Consider the following 20,343-nt stretch of genomic DNA (forward strand, 5'->3'; position numbering starts at 1 on the left):
AAGTACATAAATCTCACTATTATTGAAATTATATGGTAATTTAATATATTATCTCAAATAAAGAAGGTCTTGAAGCTCAGTGACAGGTAAAACAGAAGAAACTAATCTATGGGCCAAAAGTACCAAAAGTAAGACTTCTTAAAATTCATAAAGTCATTTAAAAGCAAAGAGTGTAGATTGATATGTCCTGTGATTTTCATATATATAAGTTATCATTTATTACAATTTATTTAGTTTTCATTCTGGCTGTGGCCCCTCCCTCATCTCCTCTTAATCCTGCCCTCCCTCCCTCTTCTCCCCTTATGCCCCTTGCCTAGTCCACTGATAGGGGAGGACCTCCTCCTGTTCTATATGACCCTAGCCTATCAGTTCTCATCAGGACTGGTTGCATTGTCTTCCTCTGTGGCCTGGCAAGGCTATACTCCCCCCCCCCCCCCAGGGGGAGGTGATGAGAGAGTTGAGGAGTAGACAGGGAACAGGATAGGAGCCTACCACAGATGGCCTCAGAAAGGCTCTACTGATTGAGGTTTCTGAAGCAGAGGCTGAGACTTATAGCCAAACTTTGGGCAGAGTGCAGGGAATGTTATGAAAGAAGGAGGAGATAAAAAGATGTGGAGGGGACCAGCAGAACCCAAAAAACTGAGCCCTGGGAGCCCTGCCGAGACTTATACCCCAACCAAGGACAATGCATGGAGAAGACCTAAAACCCCGGCTCAGATGTAGCCCATAGACTCAGTATCCAAGCGGGGTCCCTAGTAAGGGAGTGGGGCCCTGTGGTTTTCTACATCTGAATCTGCAGAAGGAATATTCTCTTCTTCAAAAATCATCACAGACACAATTTTCAATGAATTATCTAAGGAATTTATAGTTGACATTGACACCTATGGTCAAGTAAACACTGTTGATCAACTGACGAACACCCAATATTCTATATATAAATATAGGGAAAATAAAAACGGGATTATAACATAGAAAAAACACCTAGTGAAGTCATACACTAAGACTCTTATCTTTTTTTACAAAATAAAAGACCCATTTTCTTTTCATCTAAGAATTTTTTGTTTTGTATTTGTTCACTCATAAAATAATATTCAGTCAAGTAAACTGAGGTTTCCAATACAATTATATTTGTCCCCAAATCAAAAAAATGAATATTTATATAAGGATTAAAATATAAATCTCTTATATAAAATCAGAAAAATTTCTGTGTCACAGAAAAATATATTTACTCTTTTCATGACAGTGAAATAAAATAATACCCTATAGTCTTTCTCTAAAGTGATTTGATAGTTAAGTATGTACAGTAATGGTGGAGAAGCAATGAGTCCTACAATATGAGAGTTGATGCATTCCAAAGCAATGCTGTCAACATTTGTCATTAGTCTAAAATTGAAAGGGTGCTTATGGCTACTGATCTTTAGCAACTGCCTTTAAAATTTTTGGGCCAAAGGTACCAAAAGTAAGACTTGATATCTTGATATCAACTTACCTGTATTGTTGATATCAAGACCAGCTAATTTCAAGGCTAATTCATTGCTGTTGCAGCTTGCGGAGGAAACCAGGATATCATGTATTGCATTTCTTCTACCTGTTCTTCCTGAAGCAATAATACTACTGCCTTTAAAAAATTACATTCATAACCTTATTCATTTCTCAATAATCTGAAGGCTTTCACAAAGATATTCTTAGAATAAAGCCATATTGAATGCTAGAAACAGAATCAGACATTTTAAGTTCTTATGTATACAACACTGTGGTTCCTTGATTGTGAATTCTTTTTATATTTAATGATTATTTTGGGCAATTCTTAATATACTTGAAGAAGCTATAAAAAGAAAAGCTATTAAAAATTTATTTTAATACTCTTGAATTGGCTATCAAATATTTAAATATATTAAGATATTTATTTCTTTTTCCTTAGTAAAATCAAGTGACATGTACAAGTACTATGATACATTTTTTTCACAAAACCATTCAATTATGAAAATTTAAAAACTATATCATCTAAGAAGCACTTATATAACAATCTTTTTGCTTTCCATTCTCAATAAAAGTGGTTCCAGGGTACATCTTTTGAAATGATTCTTTGGTTTAATGTCTGCCTGACTCAATTGTTTATCTTTTAAAGTATGTATGAAATGGGAGAGATAGCCAGAGTTATCCATGGTAGGAGTCCTAACCCTGTTATTATTTTTTCTCTAGAAACAATTTCAAAGCTTTTGTGTCTTAATTTTTGAATGTAAATAAGAAACCCTTTCAAGAAAAGTCACTGAAAAAAATAAAAAGAGGACCTAATCAAAGACTTGCCTGAACTGTTTTAACTGTGTTATCTGATTTCAAAATAAGTTTTCTTTTATGCTCTTATTTCAAGTAATGAGATGCCAGATCATTCGTTCTATATTCCTAGAAAAGTGTATATGGACTGACTTACCTGTCTTGTTGATATCAAGACCAGCTAATTTCAAGGCTAATTCATTGCTGTTGCCGCTTGCGGAGGAAACCAGGATATCATGTATTGCATTTCTTCTACCTGTTCTTCCTGAAGCAATAAAATCTGCATACGTGGTTTCCACATCAGTCATTGCTAACAAATATCCACATAGCAGGGACTATAAAAGAAAGAAAAGTTCATAGGTGAATGTAATAGTAGTCAGTGGTGAACATTTAACAGAGAAAGTTTAACAAATGCCTTATAAGATGAACAGAAACAATTGTTTAGAAGTAGTGTTTTGATTCTTGTCTGAAACATTTTTTCTCTCTTTTTTTTAACTGATTACACTTTATTCACTTTGTATTCACCCTGTAGTTCCCTCCCTCTTCCTCTCCCACTTCCTTCCTTCCTCCTCTTTCTCCATGCATGCCCCTCCCCAAGTCCACTGATAAGGGAGGTCTTGTTTTCCTTCCTTCTGATCCTAGTCTGTTAGGTCTCATTAAGAGTGGCTGCATTGTCTTCCTCTGTGGCCTGGTAAGGCTGCTTCCCCCTCAGGGGGAGGTGATCAAAGAGCAGGCCAATCAGTTCATGTCAGAGACAGTCCCTGTTCCCATTACTATGGAACCCACTAGGAGACTGAACTGTCATGGGCTACATCTGTGCAGGGGTCTTAGGTTGTTTCCATGCATAGTCCTTGGTTGGAGTACCAGTCTCAGGGAAGACCCCTGTGCTCAGATTTTTTGGTTCTGTTGCTCTCCTTGTGGGGCTTCTGTCCTCTCCAGATCTTACTATTTCCCACTTCTTTCATAAGATTCCCTGCCATCTGCCCAAAGGTTGGCCATAAGTCTTAGCATCTGCTTTGATAGTCTGCAGGGCAGAGCCTTTCAGAGGCCCTCTGTGGTAGGCTCCTAACTTGTTCCCTCTTTTCTCCTTCTTCTGATGTCCATCCTCTTTGCCTTTCTGGATGGGGATTGAGCATTTTAGCCAGAGCCCTCCCTCTTGATTAGTTTCTTTAGGTGTACAGATTTTAGTAGGTTTATCCTATATTATATGTCTATATGAGTGAGTATATATGACTATATGAGTGATACTGTGTGTGTCTTTCTGCTTCTGGAATAGCTCACTCAGGATGATCTTTTCCAGTTCCCACCATTTACCTTCAAATTTCACAATTTCCTTGTTTTTTAATCATTATCATTTATTACCATTTATTCATTTTGTATTCCAGCTATGGCCCCCTCCCTTGTCTCCTTGCAATCCCACCCTCCCTCCATCTTCTCCCCTTATGCCCCTTTCCTAAGCCACTGATAGGGGAGGTCCTCCTTCCCTTCTATTTGACCCTAACCTATCATGTCTCATCAGGACTGGCTGCATTGTCTTCCTCTGTGGCCTGGCAAGGCTGCACCCCCTAGGGGAGGTGATCAGAGAGTCTGCCACTGAGTTCATGTCAGAGAAAGCCTCTGCTCTCCTTACTATGAAACCCCCTTGGAGACTGAGGCTATGGGCTACATCTGAGCTGGGGTTTTAGGTCTTCTCATTGCATTGTCCTAGGTTGGGGTATCATTCTCTTCAGAACCCCCAGGACTCATTTTTTTATTTGTTTGTTTGTTTTAATTTTGGCTCTATTGGTCTCCTTTTGGAGCTCCTGTCCTCTCCAGGTCTTTCCATCTCCCTCTTCTTTCATAAGATTTCCTGCACAGGAATGACCAGCACGGTAAAAATACCCTAAGGGTGCAATAGAGGCACACACTCGGGCAATAGCCAACACATCTCTAACTTCCACTTTCCAAAACCAGTATATTCTAAACGTTTACCCTTATTTATACTCACTGATAAATGTAGTTCTTGACTCTTATTGTAGAAACTTCCTTTTGTAATAAATTGATACCATTGCAGAAAACCAAAGCCAATCAAAATGCAAAGAACAGGAGCTTACCACAGAGGGCCTCTGAAAGACTCTACCCAGCAGTATATCAAAGCAGATAGATGCTGAGACTCATAACCAAACTTTGGGCAGAGTGTAAGAAACCTTATGAAAGAAGGGGGAGGTAGTAAGATCTGGAGAGAAAAAGAGCTCTGCAAAGAGAGCAACAGAACCAAAAAATCTGGGCACAGGGGTCTTTTCTGAGATGGATACCCCAACCAAGGACCATGCATAGATATAAACTAGAACCCCTGTACAGATGTTGCCCATAGCATCTCAGTGTCCAAGTGGGTTCCCTAGTAAGGGGAACAGGGACTGTCTCTGACATGAACTCAGTGGCCAGCTCTTTGATCACCCCCTCCCCCTGATGAGGGAGCAGCCTTGCCAAGCCACAGAGGAAGACAATGTACTCAGTCCTGATGAGACCTGATAGACTAGGGTCAGATGGAACAGGAGGAGGACCTCTCCTATCAGTGGACTTGGAGAGGGGCAGGGAGGAGATGAGGAAGGGAGGGTGGAATTGGGAGGGAAAAAGGGAGGGGGCTACAGCAGGGATACAAAGTGAATAAACTGTAATTAATATAAAAAATAAAAAATTAATTAAAAAGGCAAAGAACAAATAATCCTCTGGTACCCAGTTCCAACTGATACATACACAACACAATTTCTGATCTAAAGGCTGAAAGACCAATTCTGAAAAGATCAGGAGATGAGCTTTAAGAGCCAGAGCAACATAAAGGTTGGTGTGAGATTTGTCTACCAGAAATGTCAGAAAAGCAATACTTTGATGAAGTCTCATTAACATGACTTCCTTTTTAATCACTGTTATATCACTGTGAAGAGACACCATGACCAAAGCAATTCTTATAAAAGAAAGCATTTTAATTTAGGGCTTGCTTACAGTTTCAGAGTTTATTCCATGACCATCACAGTGGGGAACTTGGTGGCATGCTGGTAGATCTGGTGAGTGAGGAGTAGCTGAGAATTCTACAACGTGCTCCAGAGTTAGAGAGAAGAGAAACTGAGCCAGGTGTGGGCTTTTGAAAACTCAAGGCCCATTCCCAGGGACACATTTCCTCCAACAGTGCCATATCTCCTAATTTTTCTAGTACTTCCAAGTGGCTCTACTTCCTGGTGATTAAGCATTCAAAAATATGAGCCTGGTGGGGGCATTCTAACTTCAAACCACATAATTCCTAAACAAGACCTAAACAGTAATGAGACCAATGGAAAGAGAAAAGCTAATGGGGCCTCAACCCTAGAGAAAGAACTATGAACAGCTGGGGAATACCAAAAGTACAGTTTTCCCAGGAAAGAGTCTCTCAACTGGTTTTCCAATATCAAGTGGTTAGTCTGAAAATAATAAACATTCAGGTAGTGTTACACAGCCTGAGGTTGTATGTATGTATGTACATGTGTATGTGTATATATGTGTGTGTATGTGTGTGTAACAATTAAAGAAAAAGATGCCATGAATTTGAGAGAGAGGGAGAAGGAGAAAGACATAGAGATAGAGAGAGAGAGAGAAAAGTTTGGGAGATTTAAAGGGAGGAAATTAGAGGGAAATGATGTGATTATAATAACAAAACAATTTAGTAATTATTTTAAAAAATCAAAATTCTGCTGGGATAGAGTTATAGCTCTGTGGTAGAACATATACTTGGTATATACAATGTCCTGCATTAATCTGTAGCACATAAAAAATAAAAGTAAAAATATTGATAAGGGAAGCTAGGGCCCTTCTTGTGTTCAAGATCCAATAGCAAATACTTTAATCTCTACTCCAACTACTCAGTGTTGAATTATAATCGAAAACAGTCATAAACCATAAATTTAACAAATGTAGTAAGAGCTTTATGAAAAAGGCACAGGAATAGCTTTAGCCCATACACCATGGTGTATACTCTAAAATTCTCTTTTCTCTCAGCATGCTATAGAGCTGACTTGGAAACAGGGTAGGGCTGATTGAAGTGGTCCAGTCCAAAGTAAGCATTCATCAAGCAGACTATCTCCAGAAAGTCTAAGAATAGCCAAGAGACAGGCTCAGATATGGTGTATGTTCTATCATCACTCTATACCAGAAGCCCAAACACTGCCGTGAACATACACTGCTGTAGTCCAAAAGGATGAATCTTCTTGAAATACACACTCCTTGAAATACAATTTTTAATTAGCAGAGTGAATTAAAGTGAGTTTCCCAAACACAGCCTGGGATTCGTAAACCTGAAGATTGATACAGTTAAGGTAATGACTGTTCTCTAAAGGCCTGTGTGTTGGATGCTAGTCCATACAGAGAATTATCTAAGATAGCTGTACTTTGGGTTTTAAATGAGTGAATGTATTAAGTATGTGACAAGCAAAACAAAGGGAAGGAATAGGAAATAGAAGATAGAAAAAGCAGTTAGATAGCAGAATATCATAAAAATGGGCAATTTCAACACCCAACAAAAACTGCTGGAGTAGTTAAGTTGAGAGGGTGAGCAAAAATCACATCAGGTAAGGTGTTTACCACATCTAGCACGAATGACTAGGGAAACGGTGCTGAAACAACCATGCTGGAGCTGAAGATGGGGGACTGTCAGGCAGAACAAGCAACCTCTTCTTGAATGAGCTTCTTCTACCTTCCCGTTCCCACATGGACATTTTATACTATTAGATAGTAACAGTTTCTGCTGAAAATGGTTTATATTCTAGCTATAATTGAGTACACCTTTTAAAATTATTTTAATTAATTTAATTAAATTATCCCATTTGTCTTTCTAAGTGAGGATTGGTCATCGTACCCTGGGTCCTCTTTCTTGTTTATCTTCTTTAGGTGGATAGATTTCAGTATATTTATCCTATTTATAAGTCTATATAAGTGAGTATATACCATGTGTGTCTTTCTGCTTTTGGGATACCTCACTCAGGATGATCGTTTCTAGGTCCCACCGTTTGCCTGCAAATTTCATGATTTCCTTGTTTTTAATTGCTGAGTAGTATTCCATTGTGTAAAAGTACCACAATTTCTGTATCCATTCCTCAACTGAGGGACATCTGGATTGTTTCCAGGTTCTGGCTATTATGAATAAAGCTGCTACAAACATAGTTGAGCAAATGTCCTTGTTGTGTACTTGAGCCTCTTTTGGATATATGCCTAGGAGTGGTATATCTGGATCTTGAGGAAGCACTATTCCTAATTGTCTGAGAAAGCGCCAGATTGATTTCCAAAGTAGTTGTACAAGTTTGCATTCCCACCAGTAATGGAGGAGGGTTCCCCTTTCTCCACAACTTCTCCAGCATGTGTTGTCACTTGAGTTTTTTATCTTAGCCATTCTGGTGGGTGTAAGGTGAAATTTCAGGGTCGTTTTAATTTACATCTCCCTGATGGCTAATGACGTTGAGAGTAAACAAGTAACAGGACAAGAGGCCTCTGAAAGACTCTACCTAGCAGTGTATTAAAGCAGATACTAAGACCCATAACCAAACCTCCGTCAGAATGCAGGGAATAAAAAAAAAAAAAAAAGGGGTGGGGTGGGGTGGGGGTTAATATGACCTGGAGAGGACAGGAGTTACACAAAGACCAAATATATCTGGGCACAGGGGTCTTTTATGAGACTATTCCTCCAAACAAGAACCATGTATGGAGGCAACCTAGAGCCCCTGCTCAGATGTAGCCCTTGGTAGCTCAGTATCCAAGTGGGTACCTTAATAAGGGCAGCAGGGACTGTTTCTGACATATACTCGATGGCAGGCTCTTTGACCCCCACCCCCCCAAGGGAGGAGCAGCCTTGCTAGGCCACAGAGGAGGACTTTGCAGCCAGTCCTGAAGACACCTGATAAACCAGTATCAGAAGGAAGGGGAGGAGGTTCTCTCTTATCAGTGGACTTGGAAAGGGGCAGGGAGGAGAACTAGAATGTCCTGTAGTAGGGATGACCCCCCCCCAATTTTAAAATGCCAAGTGGTCAGACATAAAACCATATACATACAACCTATTTAACTGCCATTAGCGGTTTGCTGTTTTCCTTTCTCCATGTCAAAGAGCAAGGGGACCAGCAAGCTCTGTGATAGGCAGTTCTCGAGGACACTTGGTGTCTGAGACAAGGAAGCTGTTTTCATCCTGGAGTGTTGTTTCAGTAAGCTTAAAAATCACGTTAAAGTTTACCAGCATCATATCTATTGCAGACACCTAGACTCAGTCTGTTATTCTGGGAGGTGGTAAGGTCTAATAGAAGAGAGTTAGTTGATTACAAACATAATTGTGAAGGGGCATTAAGACCTCGGGCCCTCCTCTTCCTCTTTTTTAGCTTTCTGGCTACCAGGAGGCATGAACTCTCTTACATCTTATAGAACTATCACAATGCCTTGCCCTAGCCCCGAAGCCTCAGAATCCGGTGCCTGAAAACTACAAAACCATGGGCCAAAATGAATCTTTCTCTTTATTAATTGCCTATGCTATACATTTTCTTCCACCAAAGTGAAGGATTTGGCTGCTGGTTGTTGCTCTGCCATTCAGTCATGGAGTGAATTACAGGGAAACCTTTAACCGTTTTGTTCTTAATTATTGACTCGTAAAGAAGCGCACCGGATAATGTGATAACCAATGTGCTTCAAGGGAAAGGATGGTAACAATGGTGACTCGAAACTGCTTTCTTTTTAAAAATCCTGCACTTGGAAATTCCCTACTCTGGCTATTGCCATTTCTACCTTTCCTTTCCTCCTATGCTTTGCGAATCAGGGCCTCACATGGAGCCCGACTTTAACCCCTTCACAGCCGTTTGCTTCAGTCTCACTAGGTGCAGTGCCACCGGAGTCAGCTGCCCACTGGCTCCTGCCTGGTCATCTCAGCATTAGGAAGTCCCTTTGGTCTATGGGATCACTGCCTTCCCACCTATGCTCCATGCTGAGAAAACAGCCCAGTAGGCTTTCTTTGATCTCACTACCAGGTGGCCGTTACCAGAAAAAGTTACGAAATTGTGCCAACTGGCTCAACTAGACATTTCTGACTATTATTAGTCTGTACTCCGAGTTGCACAGATCCCTTTATTCACCTCTGGATGACTCTTCCTTGCTCTCTGATCCATGGGAATTACTCCCAGCCCTCTTCAGTCTGAACATCAGATATTGTCTGCTTTCAGTGATGGTTCTCTCTGTCTTTGCTAAAACGATACAGAACTTTGGCTGTAAGTTTTCTCAAAATTCTTCTCCTAAACTATATTCTCTTTATTGTCTTTTTTTTTTTTTTTGCTGGCAAATTTTCTTTTCTTTTCTTTCTTTTTTTCTGGCATGTTATTGATTTTATTTTATTGCATCTGCAATACCATCACCCACTTGCTGTAATATTATCCATTATGTTTAGCACATTTTTCTTATCTCTCGCCCTTGAAATCAATATCTAATTATTTTTCAATAAATATCATTTTTTTTACATCATTTACATTTTCATTCTACTTAAAATGCTGCTTCCAGAGTGATCTTAGACCATCCTGAAAACACTTCAATGCCTCACCCATACTCTACAAATTCTAAAAACTAGAATTCCTCTTAAGGCTTTTAAGGCTCCTGCTTTTGCAAATTTTACTTCACCACTCACTGTCGTCCCTGGCATATTGCAGAACAGCACCCAGTGTCTGCATCTGCTCAAGTATGTTGCTCCACCTGAAATGCAGTACCCAAATACATTTTCTTGGTGAAACAGACTGAGCCCTCGAAATTCAGCCTAAACTCATCTTCTCTTTTACCACTTTCCCCAACTTCAGACAGCACTTCATGAACTCGGATGTTTGTTTGTACAAGGCATTGACAGCATTATGGTGACCTCTCTTTCTGGACAGAGAGCAAGCCATGACAAGTCAAGAACTTATTTCTGGGAGGAAAGAAATATTGTATATACTCTCTCATTTGTTGAATGAATATGAGAGAAAGCAGAAGCAGAATCCTTTGGAGATAAAAGGGGCAGAAAGGGGGTGGGAAAAATGGGGAGGGTCATGGAGTGATGGGTGCGAGAAAATCAAAGTGCTGTATGAATAAAAATGTCAAAATTCATCTTACTATTTTTGCTAACTAAAACTTTAATTTTAAAAGGACACACATTTTGTTATTATTTTTATAATATGCAACTTCTAACATAGTCGCTTGCATATGATCAGTCTTAAATAAAAAGTGTGAATAGAAATGGTGATTTTTCCTATCTTCTGCAGCCACAGAGACTGTCCCTGCTTCCTGATGATGGCGAAGTAACAAATCCTAAACACATACCCACTCCAACCTGGATGATTCTATAGACGAAGTGTCTGAGGACCGTACAACTCAACCTTCTTCCCATCTTTACCTTGTTATTTAAAATTATGGAACATAGGTTTATAGATTCCCAACACCATCCTTTTACTTCTTTATGAGGGTGTTTCTGAGTCAGTAATAATGTTTTGACCCTGCAGCAATTTAATCCTATTAGGTACAAAGACAGTGTCGGCAACACGATGTTAATTTCGATATTAACCTGAAGGTTTTGAGATGCACAAGGGTATCAGCCTGGTGAATATACCTGCAAGTATTTAAGGAGAAATGGAGCTAGGAAATTAGTCCTTCTCACAGTTTCTATTCTTAGTGTCTTTTAAAATAGCTTCTCAAAATATGATTTAAAAAACACAACTGCTATTATTTATCATCTAGCAAAAGAAAATAACAGGTAAAAATCAATACCTCATTGTCAGCTAAAAACGTCTCATATTTTAAGTGACCCCTAAATTATATGCAGACCATGGCTTAAAAGTCAGGTATTATTTTATAAAAGCAGAACCGACAACTTTCGTTCGGTGCACTCTAAGCCAATGGGCACATGCTGGGACAAAGTGGGGCATGCGAATTATAAAGGTGTGTTGTCATTGTCCTCAGATGGTCATGTGCAGACGGCAGCTGGGCTGAGTCTATCGGAGCGAGAACAGTCAAGAGATGCACCATTTCTGTTACAGCCCCTCCCCTTAATATTTACATTTATATTTATTAAATTTACATGCACACACTTTGCACATCTAACGTACGTTGTAAATGAAATATTAGGTATTTAGCTACAGCTGTTGTCTTAATTATTATATTAGCTATTAAGAGAAAATTAGTGCTTTTAAAAATACTTTATTCAGACAAACAATAGATTTTTTTTTATTTATGATAAAAGAATGATAGCTGACAGATAGCACAAGATAAACATAGGCGAGGAAGAAGTGTAATTACATTTATGAAAAAATACATAGCTCCTTTGAACTCTATGGATGTTTTCCATTATTAAAATTTATTATTATTATTTAGGTTCTCAAAAGTGCATGCTTTCACATACGCAATGCTTTCCCCCCACTGTTAAAACTATAGGCACAGGTCTATTTATTGATTCAGCCACTAAAGATCCAGAGATGTCTCTTATAAAAAAAAACAAACACATCATGTTATGAAAAAGAAACTTTTGCTATGAAATATAGTTATAATCAAAAGTTATAACTAACAGAACCTAGATATAGAAAGGAAGGAAGGAAGGAAGGAAGAAAGAAAGGAAAGAAGGAAAGAAGGAAGGAAGGAAGACAACAACATCAAATGAATGCTAACAGATGACAGAGGTTTACCAGAGGAGAAATTAGCATTTATTCTGACTATATAAAACAAAGAGAAAACCCTTAAAAATAGTAATAATGGACATTAGTTTCTATTTGTATTCCTGTATATTTAGAATTGTCTAAACATTAGCAAATGATAGTTTATTGGATATAGACAAGGAATATGGTGGGTTTCTGTACTCAGTTCTAAAACTATAAAATTATATTGTTTAAAGTCTGGAGTGGAGGAAAGATTTTATTTTTTAAATACTGAGCTATCCAATTTTATATTAAATCTTAAAGTTTAAATTTCACAAAAATGACATTTAATGCAATTCAATCAAAATATGACTAAGAAATAAAGCTACTCCCCCACCCTGAGCAAGCTGCAGTCTCTCACTGTAAAGAGAATAATCAGGGTTGCCCTCAGGAAACAGTAATTGTAAGGCAAATTTTTGAGCCAACTCATGTGAATAGCTTGGGTCCTTTCCTAGTTTATGCCCGTTATGCTCTTCTAATATCACAGAGCAATTATTTATAGACATAAAGCATATTTTACTCCAGCAGAACTTACAGATTTAGTTAGGTCTCAAGAGCCTCATAAAGGCCTGTACTTACGCCTCCTTTCTTAAATTGAAGCTTCCCACATCGGTGTATCCTAGAAGAAGCTGAGCCCATGAAGCTGCTAAGATGATTTTTATAGTGACATTGAGTCATGAGCCAAATGGTGACTGAAGAACATGCTAATTTTACTTCTGTAAATGGGACACATGAAATGGGAGTCAGAGACTTGGAAGAGAGAAAGGAGAGGCTGCCTCCAGCACACAATGAAGACTCTAACATGAACGATGAAAGTTTTAGAAAGAAGTTAAATGTAAGAAACGGAATTTTTTTTCTTGCTCTACTCTTTCAAATTCAATGGCAAAAATTCTTAAGGGTTAAAATAATGAAATTGTGTACTTTGCATTAAAAGCTCTGGGTATTTTCCGGGGCTTCAGTGCACAATACACATGGCTGTTTTTGTCTAAGATTTCCATGCATTCTGAACTTTCATTTCTGTGCAACAAGTCTACCAACATTTGCCATGTTAAAAAAAAAAAAAAAAAGAAGTGGTCAAATTTAAGTATTTATTAATTTCCTGAAAGAAACCAATAACCCTACTACATATTTATGTAAACATTTGTATTGGAAAGGAAATACGCTTTCAAAAGCCAAAAATAATAATAATAATAATAATGACAGGCATTCCGTACAGTTTTACATTAGTAAATACGGCTTTTATAGATTTCTGGCTTATTAAGAGACATCTGGCATCTTAAATCGGTTTCTGCACTAGCTCTGTTGCAATATGTTACTTCCATTGAATTACAAAAGGAAAATCTGGCCTTCATAGAGACTTTTCGTTTAGGTTGAAAAGAATGAAGAGAATTTTAATAGCCTTTTCAGATAATTGTAAAAATTTTTTTTACAATGCAGACTATAAAAGCATAACAAAATGCTTTCCACCCTGTCTGGCTAATGTCTCTACCATCTGCCTTGCATCATGAATGTCTCTTTTTAACTTGCAAGCACATGTGCATACACACACACACACACACACACACACACACACACACACACTACCAAGCATCATTCATTTGGCATATATTGGTTTGCTGGGCATAAATGGTCATATGATACAATATATGTATTTTTTTTTATGATACAATATAAAAATGTTATTACTGTCACTTGTATCATCATCAAGTCTTTTAAGCTTTATGGGGCCAGTGGCATTTTTCAAAATTTATCATTTTTATTTGAAAGCTTGGGTATTGCAGTCACAAAGTCCTATTATTCACTTTCAAGAAAACCTTTGCAAAATACCCATGCTCAAATAACCAGAGTTTGCTTCACATAGATGCTATCAAAAACAGTGATTCATTAAAAACTAATCAGTTTACGCTGCTACTGAGCAGCTGCCTAGGTGTTCACTAGAAATAACCAAGTATTCTAACACATGAAAAAGTGCTTCAAATAGACTGTGTTAGGCATGAAATACTGAAAAGATGTGCACTCCAACACCTAGACACAGTAAAATTAATACTTTCTTACTGGTTTGCTAAATACAGTTTAAGTAAGTCTGTCATCTAAAATATATTAACTCAAAGTATGTGGCATTAACAGTATTTGGTTTTTAGGAAATTTCTGTGTCACTAGTTTAATTAGTTCAAAGTAACCAGTAGTTTCCTACCTTATCTTGTCATCATTAGTGTGTCAGCCTAGTTTTTGCTTTTGTGAATATATTTTTTACTTTTTTTTTAAAAATAAATCTTTAAGTTGGTTTTTGTATCACTATTTGTTTCCCCATAATTATTTTATTTCGAGACTTAAATTGTTTACTGCCCTCATAATGTTTAGTCAATCAAAAGCGTAAAAAAGAGTGTACAGCCTACATCTGTTAGCAAAAGTAGAGACTCAATTTTGGGAACGATTTTCACTCTATTTAGGTATCTAGTAACTTCAAAGGTACTCAAAAACACTTTTGCTCATGTAATACTTCCTCTTTTGCCATTATTCCTAATGATAATTTCTGTGTTCCTTAAACATATGTTTGTTTTTTGTTTGTTTTTGTTTTGCTATTGTTTTTCGAGACAGAGTTTCTGTAGCTTTGCTGTCCTTGAACTCACTGTGTAGACCAGGCTGGCCTTGAACTACCTGCCTCTGCCTCACAAATGCTGGGGCTAAAGGCACGCACCACCACACCCTGCTTCTTAAGTATATCTTGTTTTCTTACTCTCTATGAAAAATCTTGCCAGATAGCTTCAAAGGGGAAGATCAGATCCTCCTACATTCGTTTCTTCAAGTCCCTTTTCTCTAGCAACACAGGGAAAGGTATCCATGTGTAGTTGTTTTTGCGTGTTCCTACTTAGAGAATTTAAACAATAACCTCGGCAACAGAAAGCTCTGCCCAGTTCCTGGCAATCAAATTTATCTCATTTCGTTAAAGGTTATAATCTTTCATCGAGATAGTCAGTTCTTCTTTCAGATGCACCCATGGGAGAGAAGTCATTTCACAAACAGCTTGTTTACATTGCTTTTTGTAAAATAGGTGACTTCCGATGATTAATTGTTAGATGTTTCTACATAATTTATTGAATAATTCAAAAGACTGTTACATAATCCCTGTGATGTCACTGCTGAGATGGTTACTTAGCAGCAGAAATACTGCTGGTTTACCTATACGTAATATTGATTGTGCATTACAAAGCAGAGAGTTTAATTGGCTTCACTAGTATTACACACAGTCAGTGGAAAAACTGACGTAAGGATGCAAGCTTCCATTTACCCTCAGATATAGCCTATGGTAGCTCAGTGTCCAAATGGGTTCTCTAATAAGGGGAACAGGGACTATTTCTGACATGAACTTAACGGCAAGGTCTTTGACCTCCTCCCCGCCCCTCCCGAGGGAGGAGCAGCCTTGCTAGGCCACAGAAGAGGACATTGCAGCTAGTCCTGAAGAGACTTGATAAGCTAGGGTCAGATGAAATGTAAGGAGGACCTCCCCTATCAGTGGACTTGGAAAGGGGCAGAGAGAAGATGAGGGAGGGAGGGTGGGCTTGGGAGGGAACGAGGGAGGGGGCTATGGCTGGGATACAAAGTAAATAACTTGGGATTAATATAAAAAAAATAAATCAATTTAAAAAAAAAAGAAAGAAAATCCTAACAGCTTTCAGAGGCTGAGGCTGGTAACAGTTTTCCTTACCCAAATCTTCCTAAATGACTGTCTTATTTCCTTCACTTGCCCTGTGTTATTTTAAGGAGTAAGGATACTTCTAAAATAGATCCTTTCTCATTAAACTAAAGTCTTTTCCCCTATGTATTTCAGATAAACATTTAGCTTCTGAAAATCAGGAGTGAGCAAGGTGGCTCCTGTGTCAGGGAACTTGCCAGCAAGCCAGAAGGAAGTCTTCCTAGAGTTCCACTCATGGGATCCACATGGTGGAGGGAGAGAAACGACTCCACAAGCTATCCTATGATATCCACGTGTGTACACACACAGTACATAAATACATGTAGTTCTAAAAAGTGGAAAAATAGCTTATGACTCTCACACATTTTAAAAATTAATTTATTTACTTTCCCACTTTTAAGGTAACAAGAGACGTCAAATAGAAATCAGATTTATTGGATAAAGCCAATGTATAATGATCATAAGAATAACAAAACAGCTGTGAAGTTTCTGAACTTGAGTGCTTTGGAGATATTTAAAAGTTGGAAAGGTATGCCAGGTCCACTAGAAAGTACACAACAATAATTTGAATATCTTAATGACTTTGTCAACTTAGTGTTTTTATGATGAAATAACAGGTTAGAGTTCTTAAGTTATACAATCAGTAGTGGTCGTTTTACAATAACACATTTGGGGCACGTTAAGCTAAGCATATTACATATTATATTTAGAGTATGCCTTTTATATTTCTTTGTAAATGTGTTGCCATTTTCACACTATGTTGAGACATTGTTTCACAAACTGATTGTCTATTTAAATTATAGACTGTGATTTTTCAATCATATTTGATCGCACATGTTAATTAGAGCCACTGTCTTCTTTGATTTCTATGTTTTATCTATGAAACCTTCTTAACTCCAAATCCCACATATTTAGTCTAATCATTTTGGATGCTCTTTATACTCAAGATTCCCCATGGTGAAGGTAGTTTAGCTTTAAAGTAATAAAATCAAAATTAACAGCACGTATAATTTTGAGATAGATCAATGAGAAAAATTAAATAACACCTCAGAAAGTGGTTCCAGAACATAAACAAAACCTGCAACAATTTAATATTTTTATTAAATTGTAAAATATCTAAGAATTTCAACACTAATATTAACAAGGTTCATCTAGTGAGATGCCAGTTGGTTCTCATGTAGAGCTGGGTAGTCTTAGGATTAATATTGCTGTGATAAAACATCATGACCAAAAAGCAAGTTGGAGAGGAAAGGGTTTACTTGGCTTACACTTCCACACTGAAGAAAGCCAGGACAAAAACTCAAAACAGGGCAGGAACTTGGAAGCAGGAGCTGATGCAGAGGGCATGAAGAGGGCTGCTTATTAGCTTGCTTCGCGTGACTCTTAGTTCAGTCTGCTTTCTTGTAGAACCAGGGACCTCCAGCCCATGGGTGACCTTACACAACATGGGACGAACCCTCCTCCATCAGTCACTAATTAGGAAAATGTCCTACAGGCCAATCGTTGGGGTCATTTTCTCAGTTGAGGCTCCTCCCGATCCAGTGACTCTAGCTTGTATAGAGATGCTATGAAACCATCAGGAACAGTTATTTATAAATAATTGGCTTATAATTTGGCACATATTCATAGAATGTTGTACAGAACCCCCAAAAGTAAAACTGTCTGTGATTTAAGAAAGGCCAAAAGAGAGAAAAAAAAAAGAAAAAGATAAGATGAAGGATGATTGGAGTCAGGCAATAAAGATTATTTTGTAGGGCATGCAACTGAAACAGAACTAAGGGCTGAAAGGACTTAATTATGTTAGTTAATTTATGCAAATATGATGTTGACTTTTACCTGTTTTGAATTATCATACCTATCTACAGTTTGTGTTCAAAATAATGATGATGATAAAGAATTTTAGTACATTCTTAGGAAACATGCTTCAACAGATCCCAAGAACTAGACCTCTCTGTATCAGTCTACCCCAGGCAAAGCTGCCAGGACCTGAGACTGAAAGCCAGGGCACACTGGGAAGAGGCATCTGCTACAGGAGTCATGATTAGTGCCTGCCAGAATGGAGGCTTGAAACTTGCAGGCTTGGGGATGAGAATCTTGGGACTGTGTCTAGAGATCTAACTGGGATAAATAAGCAGATGGCATTATTTGGTAAATGGAAAAGGAACAGCAGTTTAAAAAGTCTAAGAATGGCACTTCATGATGTCACAACGCTACATCTTTTCTGAATGAGTGGAAATGAATTAAGTGAAACCACACACATTTGTCACACACGAATATGAGCTCTTCTGCTGCAAGCAAGTACTTTTTGTGTGATGTCTGAATATTTCAATTGAAGCTGTGCTTGTACATGCCTCTTCTCAGCTAAAGCAAACACTTGCCATGACTGTGTTTAGCATATTTTAAATATGTGTTCAATCCCTGCCAATTATCTGCTTTGCAGATGCTGCCTTCCCCGTTCACTACTCAAGAAGGTGATGAATTGCTTCACTTCACTACATATTTGAATATTATTATGGTTCTAAAAATACTTTTATTAATGACCCTCACATAATGTTGATAGTTATTTTTTTCCTAAATGTTAGACTTTCTGAACTCAAATGTTTTATCTAAGTTGCTGCGAAGGGAAGAGAGAAAAGAGGAATTGCTGAAGGACAGAAGAATTAACTAAACTACTTTAAATTAAGAAAATATTAAAGATGAAAAAAATTTAAAAAGTATTAATGTGGCCATGGAGGATGGAGCCACTAGTTAAGATACTGATATGTAAATCAACAGACTCTGTCTCTGTCTCTCAGTCTCTCTTTCTGACTCTCTCTCTAGCTATATCTGTGTCCCTCTTGCCTTTTCCTACAGGTTCATCTGTACTCCAGCACAGCTATTCTGTGACTCACAACAAAGCAGAAGATGACACTGAATTCTGAGTGTTCCTGCCTCTGCCTTCCAAGCTCTGGGATTACAGCTGTGTGCTCAGTTCAATAGAGATATTTTACTAAACAGAATACTTAAAATATAAGATGAAAATTATTATATTAGTAATATGAGAAGACTTATGTTGAAAAGACAATAATATTTAGGTTGTTAAACTGACAATAGCCTGGACAATGATTTTTCACAGGTTATCACAATCGTTTGATTATGTGCTTTTATATATTTTTGTAGTACTGGTGAGTGAACATAAGACTTTGTACATATTGGGCAAGAACTCTATTACTGAAATATATCTATAGGGCTTTTTTTTAGTGTTTATTTTGAGTTTTTATAAACATTGTCTAAGCTGGAGTTTAACACTCTGTGTAGCCTGTAATCCTTGAATTTGCAATCCTCCTGTCTGGAAAGAACATGCTCATATGGAGGTCAGATGACTGCTTGCAGGAATTTGGGTTCCAGGGACTTAACTCAGACTGTCAGGCTCAGAAGGAAGCCTTTTATCCCCTTAGCTGTCTGAAAGGGCCTGAGCCTCTTTGGTTGCTGCAATCACAGGCCTGAATGATAAAACTGGCTTGACTGGGTGTGGAGCACCTTATTGACTCTGAGTACTGGAACTCAGCAGTATGGCACTCTTTCATTATATGAAGACTTAAGAAAATTTAAATGCTACCCCTTGTAGTTGACAGCTAAAAATCATCTAAGTCCTCCAATAAAGTTTCCATGAACTCTGAAGCTAACAATACAGTCTCAAGACAGAGACACAAGGCTAGATACAACGTAAGTACTAAAAGGCTAAAAGTTCTTGAATCCATTACATCGCAGTATAACCTTTCTTCGCACATATTGTAAGTGAAGATTTTTGTTTCAGTATCATAAGCTAGGAATGCCTATATCTAATTTCTGCAGTGTTTTATTTTTAAATGCATTAACTGATAGCCAGAAGGCCTGCTGTTTGTCATACTTCTAGGCTCACATTTCTGCAGAGGGAGTCTCACCAGCTTTTAAAAGTCAGGCCAACTTTAATATTTTCTGTAACACACAGACTCTAGAAGCACACAGAATAAACACTTGCAAAGTGCCTCACAATCAGGCAGGTCTCAAGTTAAAATTAGGACCATGCCTGGTTTGGTAATGCTTCCATGTAAGTGCCCAAAGAAAATTGCTCATATGGACCTCATGTAGATATCACCCAGGCTACTTATCAGTTTACCAAGGCTGACCTCACTATCAAGTCTGGCCTTGCCTACAGAATTAGGGGAATTTTGAACTGAGAGTCACATTTCACCAACTGCAAAGGCAGCATGTTAATTGGCAAGTTTTGATGGCAGGTGCAGATACACACACACACAAACACATATACATGCATGCACGTATGCACTCAAACACACGCATGCACAATCTTCGGTGCTTTCAAAAGTTTTGAGAGGTTTAACCATACCTTTTGAGTTGAACATCTGTTTATTCAGGTATTAATGCACAGACAAATAGGAACAGTTAAAAATGAATCTTTAGTTTTGTTTGTTTGTTTGTTTATTTTTTTAATTTATAAAAACTTAAGATAGACCTGGAGAGGACAGGAGCTCCACAAGGACCAAATACATATCTGGACATAGGGGTTTTTTCTGAGACTGATTCTCCAGCCAAGGACCATGTTTGGATATAATCTAGAACCCCTGCTCGGATGTAGCCCTGGGCAGCTCAGTATCCAAGTGGGTACCCTAGTAATGGGAACAGAGACTGTCTCTGATATGAACTCAATGGCTG

At 38.0% G+C, this 20,343-nt stretch overlaps 1 protein-coding gene across 2 annotated transcripts in view; it reads right to left on the minus strand.

Annotated features, from left to right (window-relative positions):
• Window positions 1-20,343, minus strand: part of Pkia (cAMP-dependent protein kinase inhibitor alpha) — an 89,744-nt gene that overhangs the window by 5,090 nt on the left and 64,311 nt on the right. For both annotated transcript variants that reach the window (XM_055603603.1, XM_055603602.1), the window contains one exon: window positions 2,432-2,609. In XM_055603603.1, coding sequence (XP_055459578.1) covers window positions 2,432-2,582 — 151 coding nt within the window. In that variant the 5' untranslated portion in view covers window positions 2,583-2,609. The remainder of the gene's footprint in view (window positions 1-2,431; window positions 2,610-20,343) is intronic.

The sequence above is a fragment of the Psammomys obesus genome, unplaced genomic scaffold, assembly GCF_907164565.1.
Source record: "Psammomys obesus unplaced genomic scaffold, mPsaObe1.curated_primary_1811, whole genome shotgun sequence".
Lineage (NCBI taxonomy): Eukaryota > Metazoa > Chordata > Mammalia > Rodentia > Muridae > Psammomys > Psammomys obesus.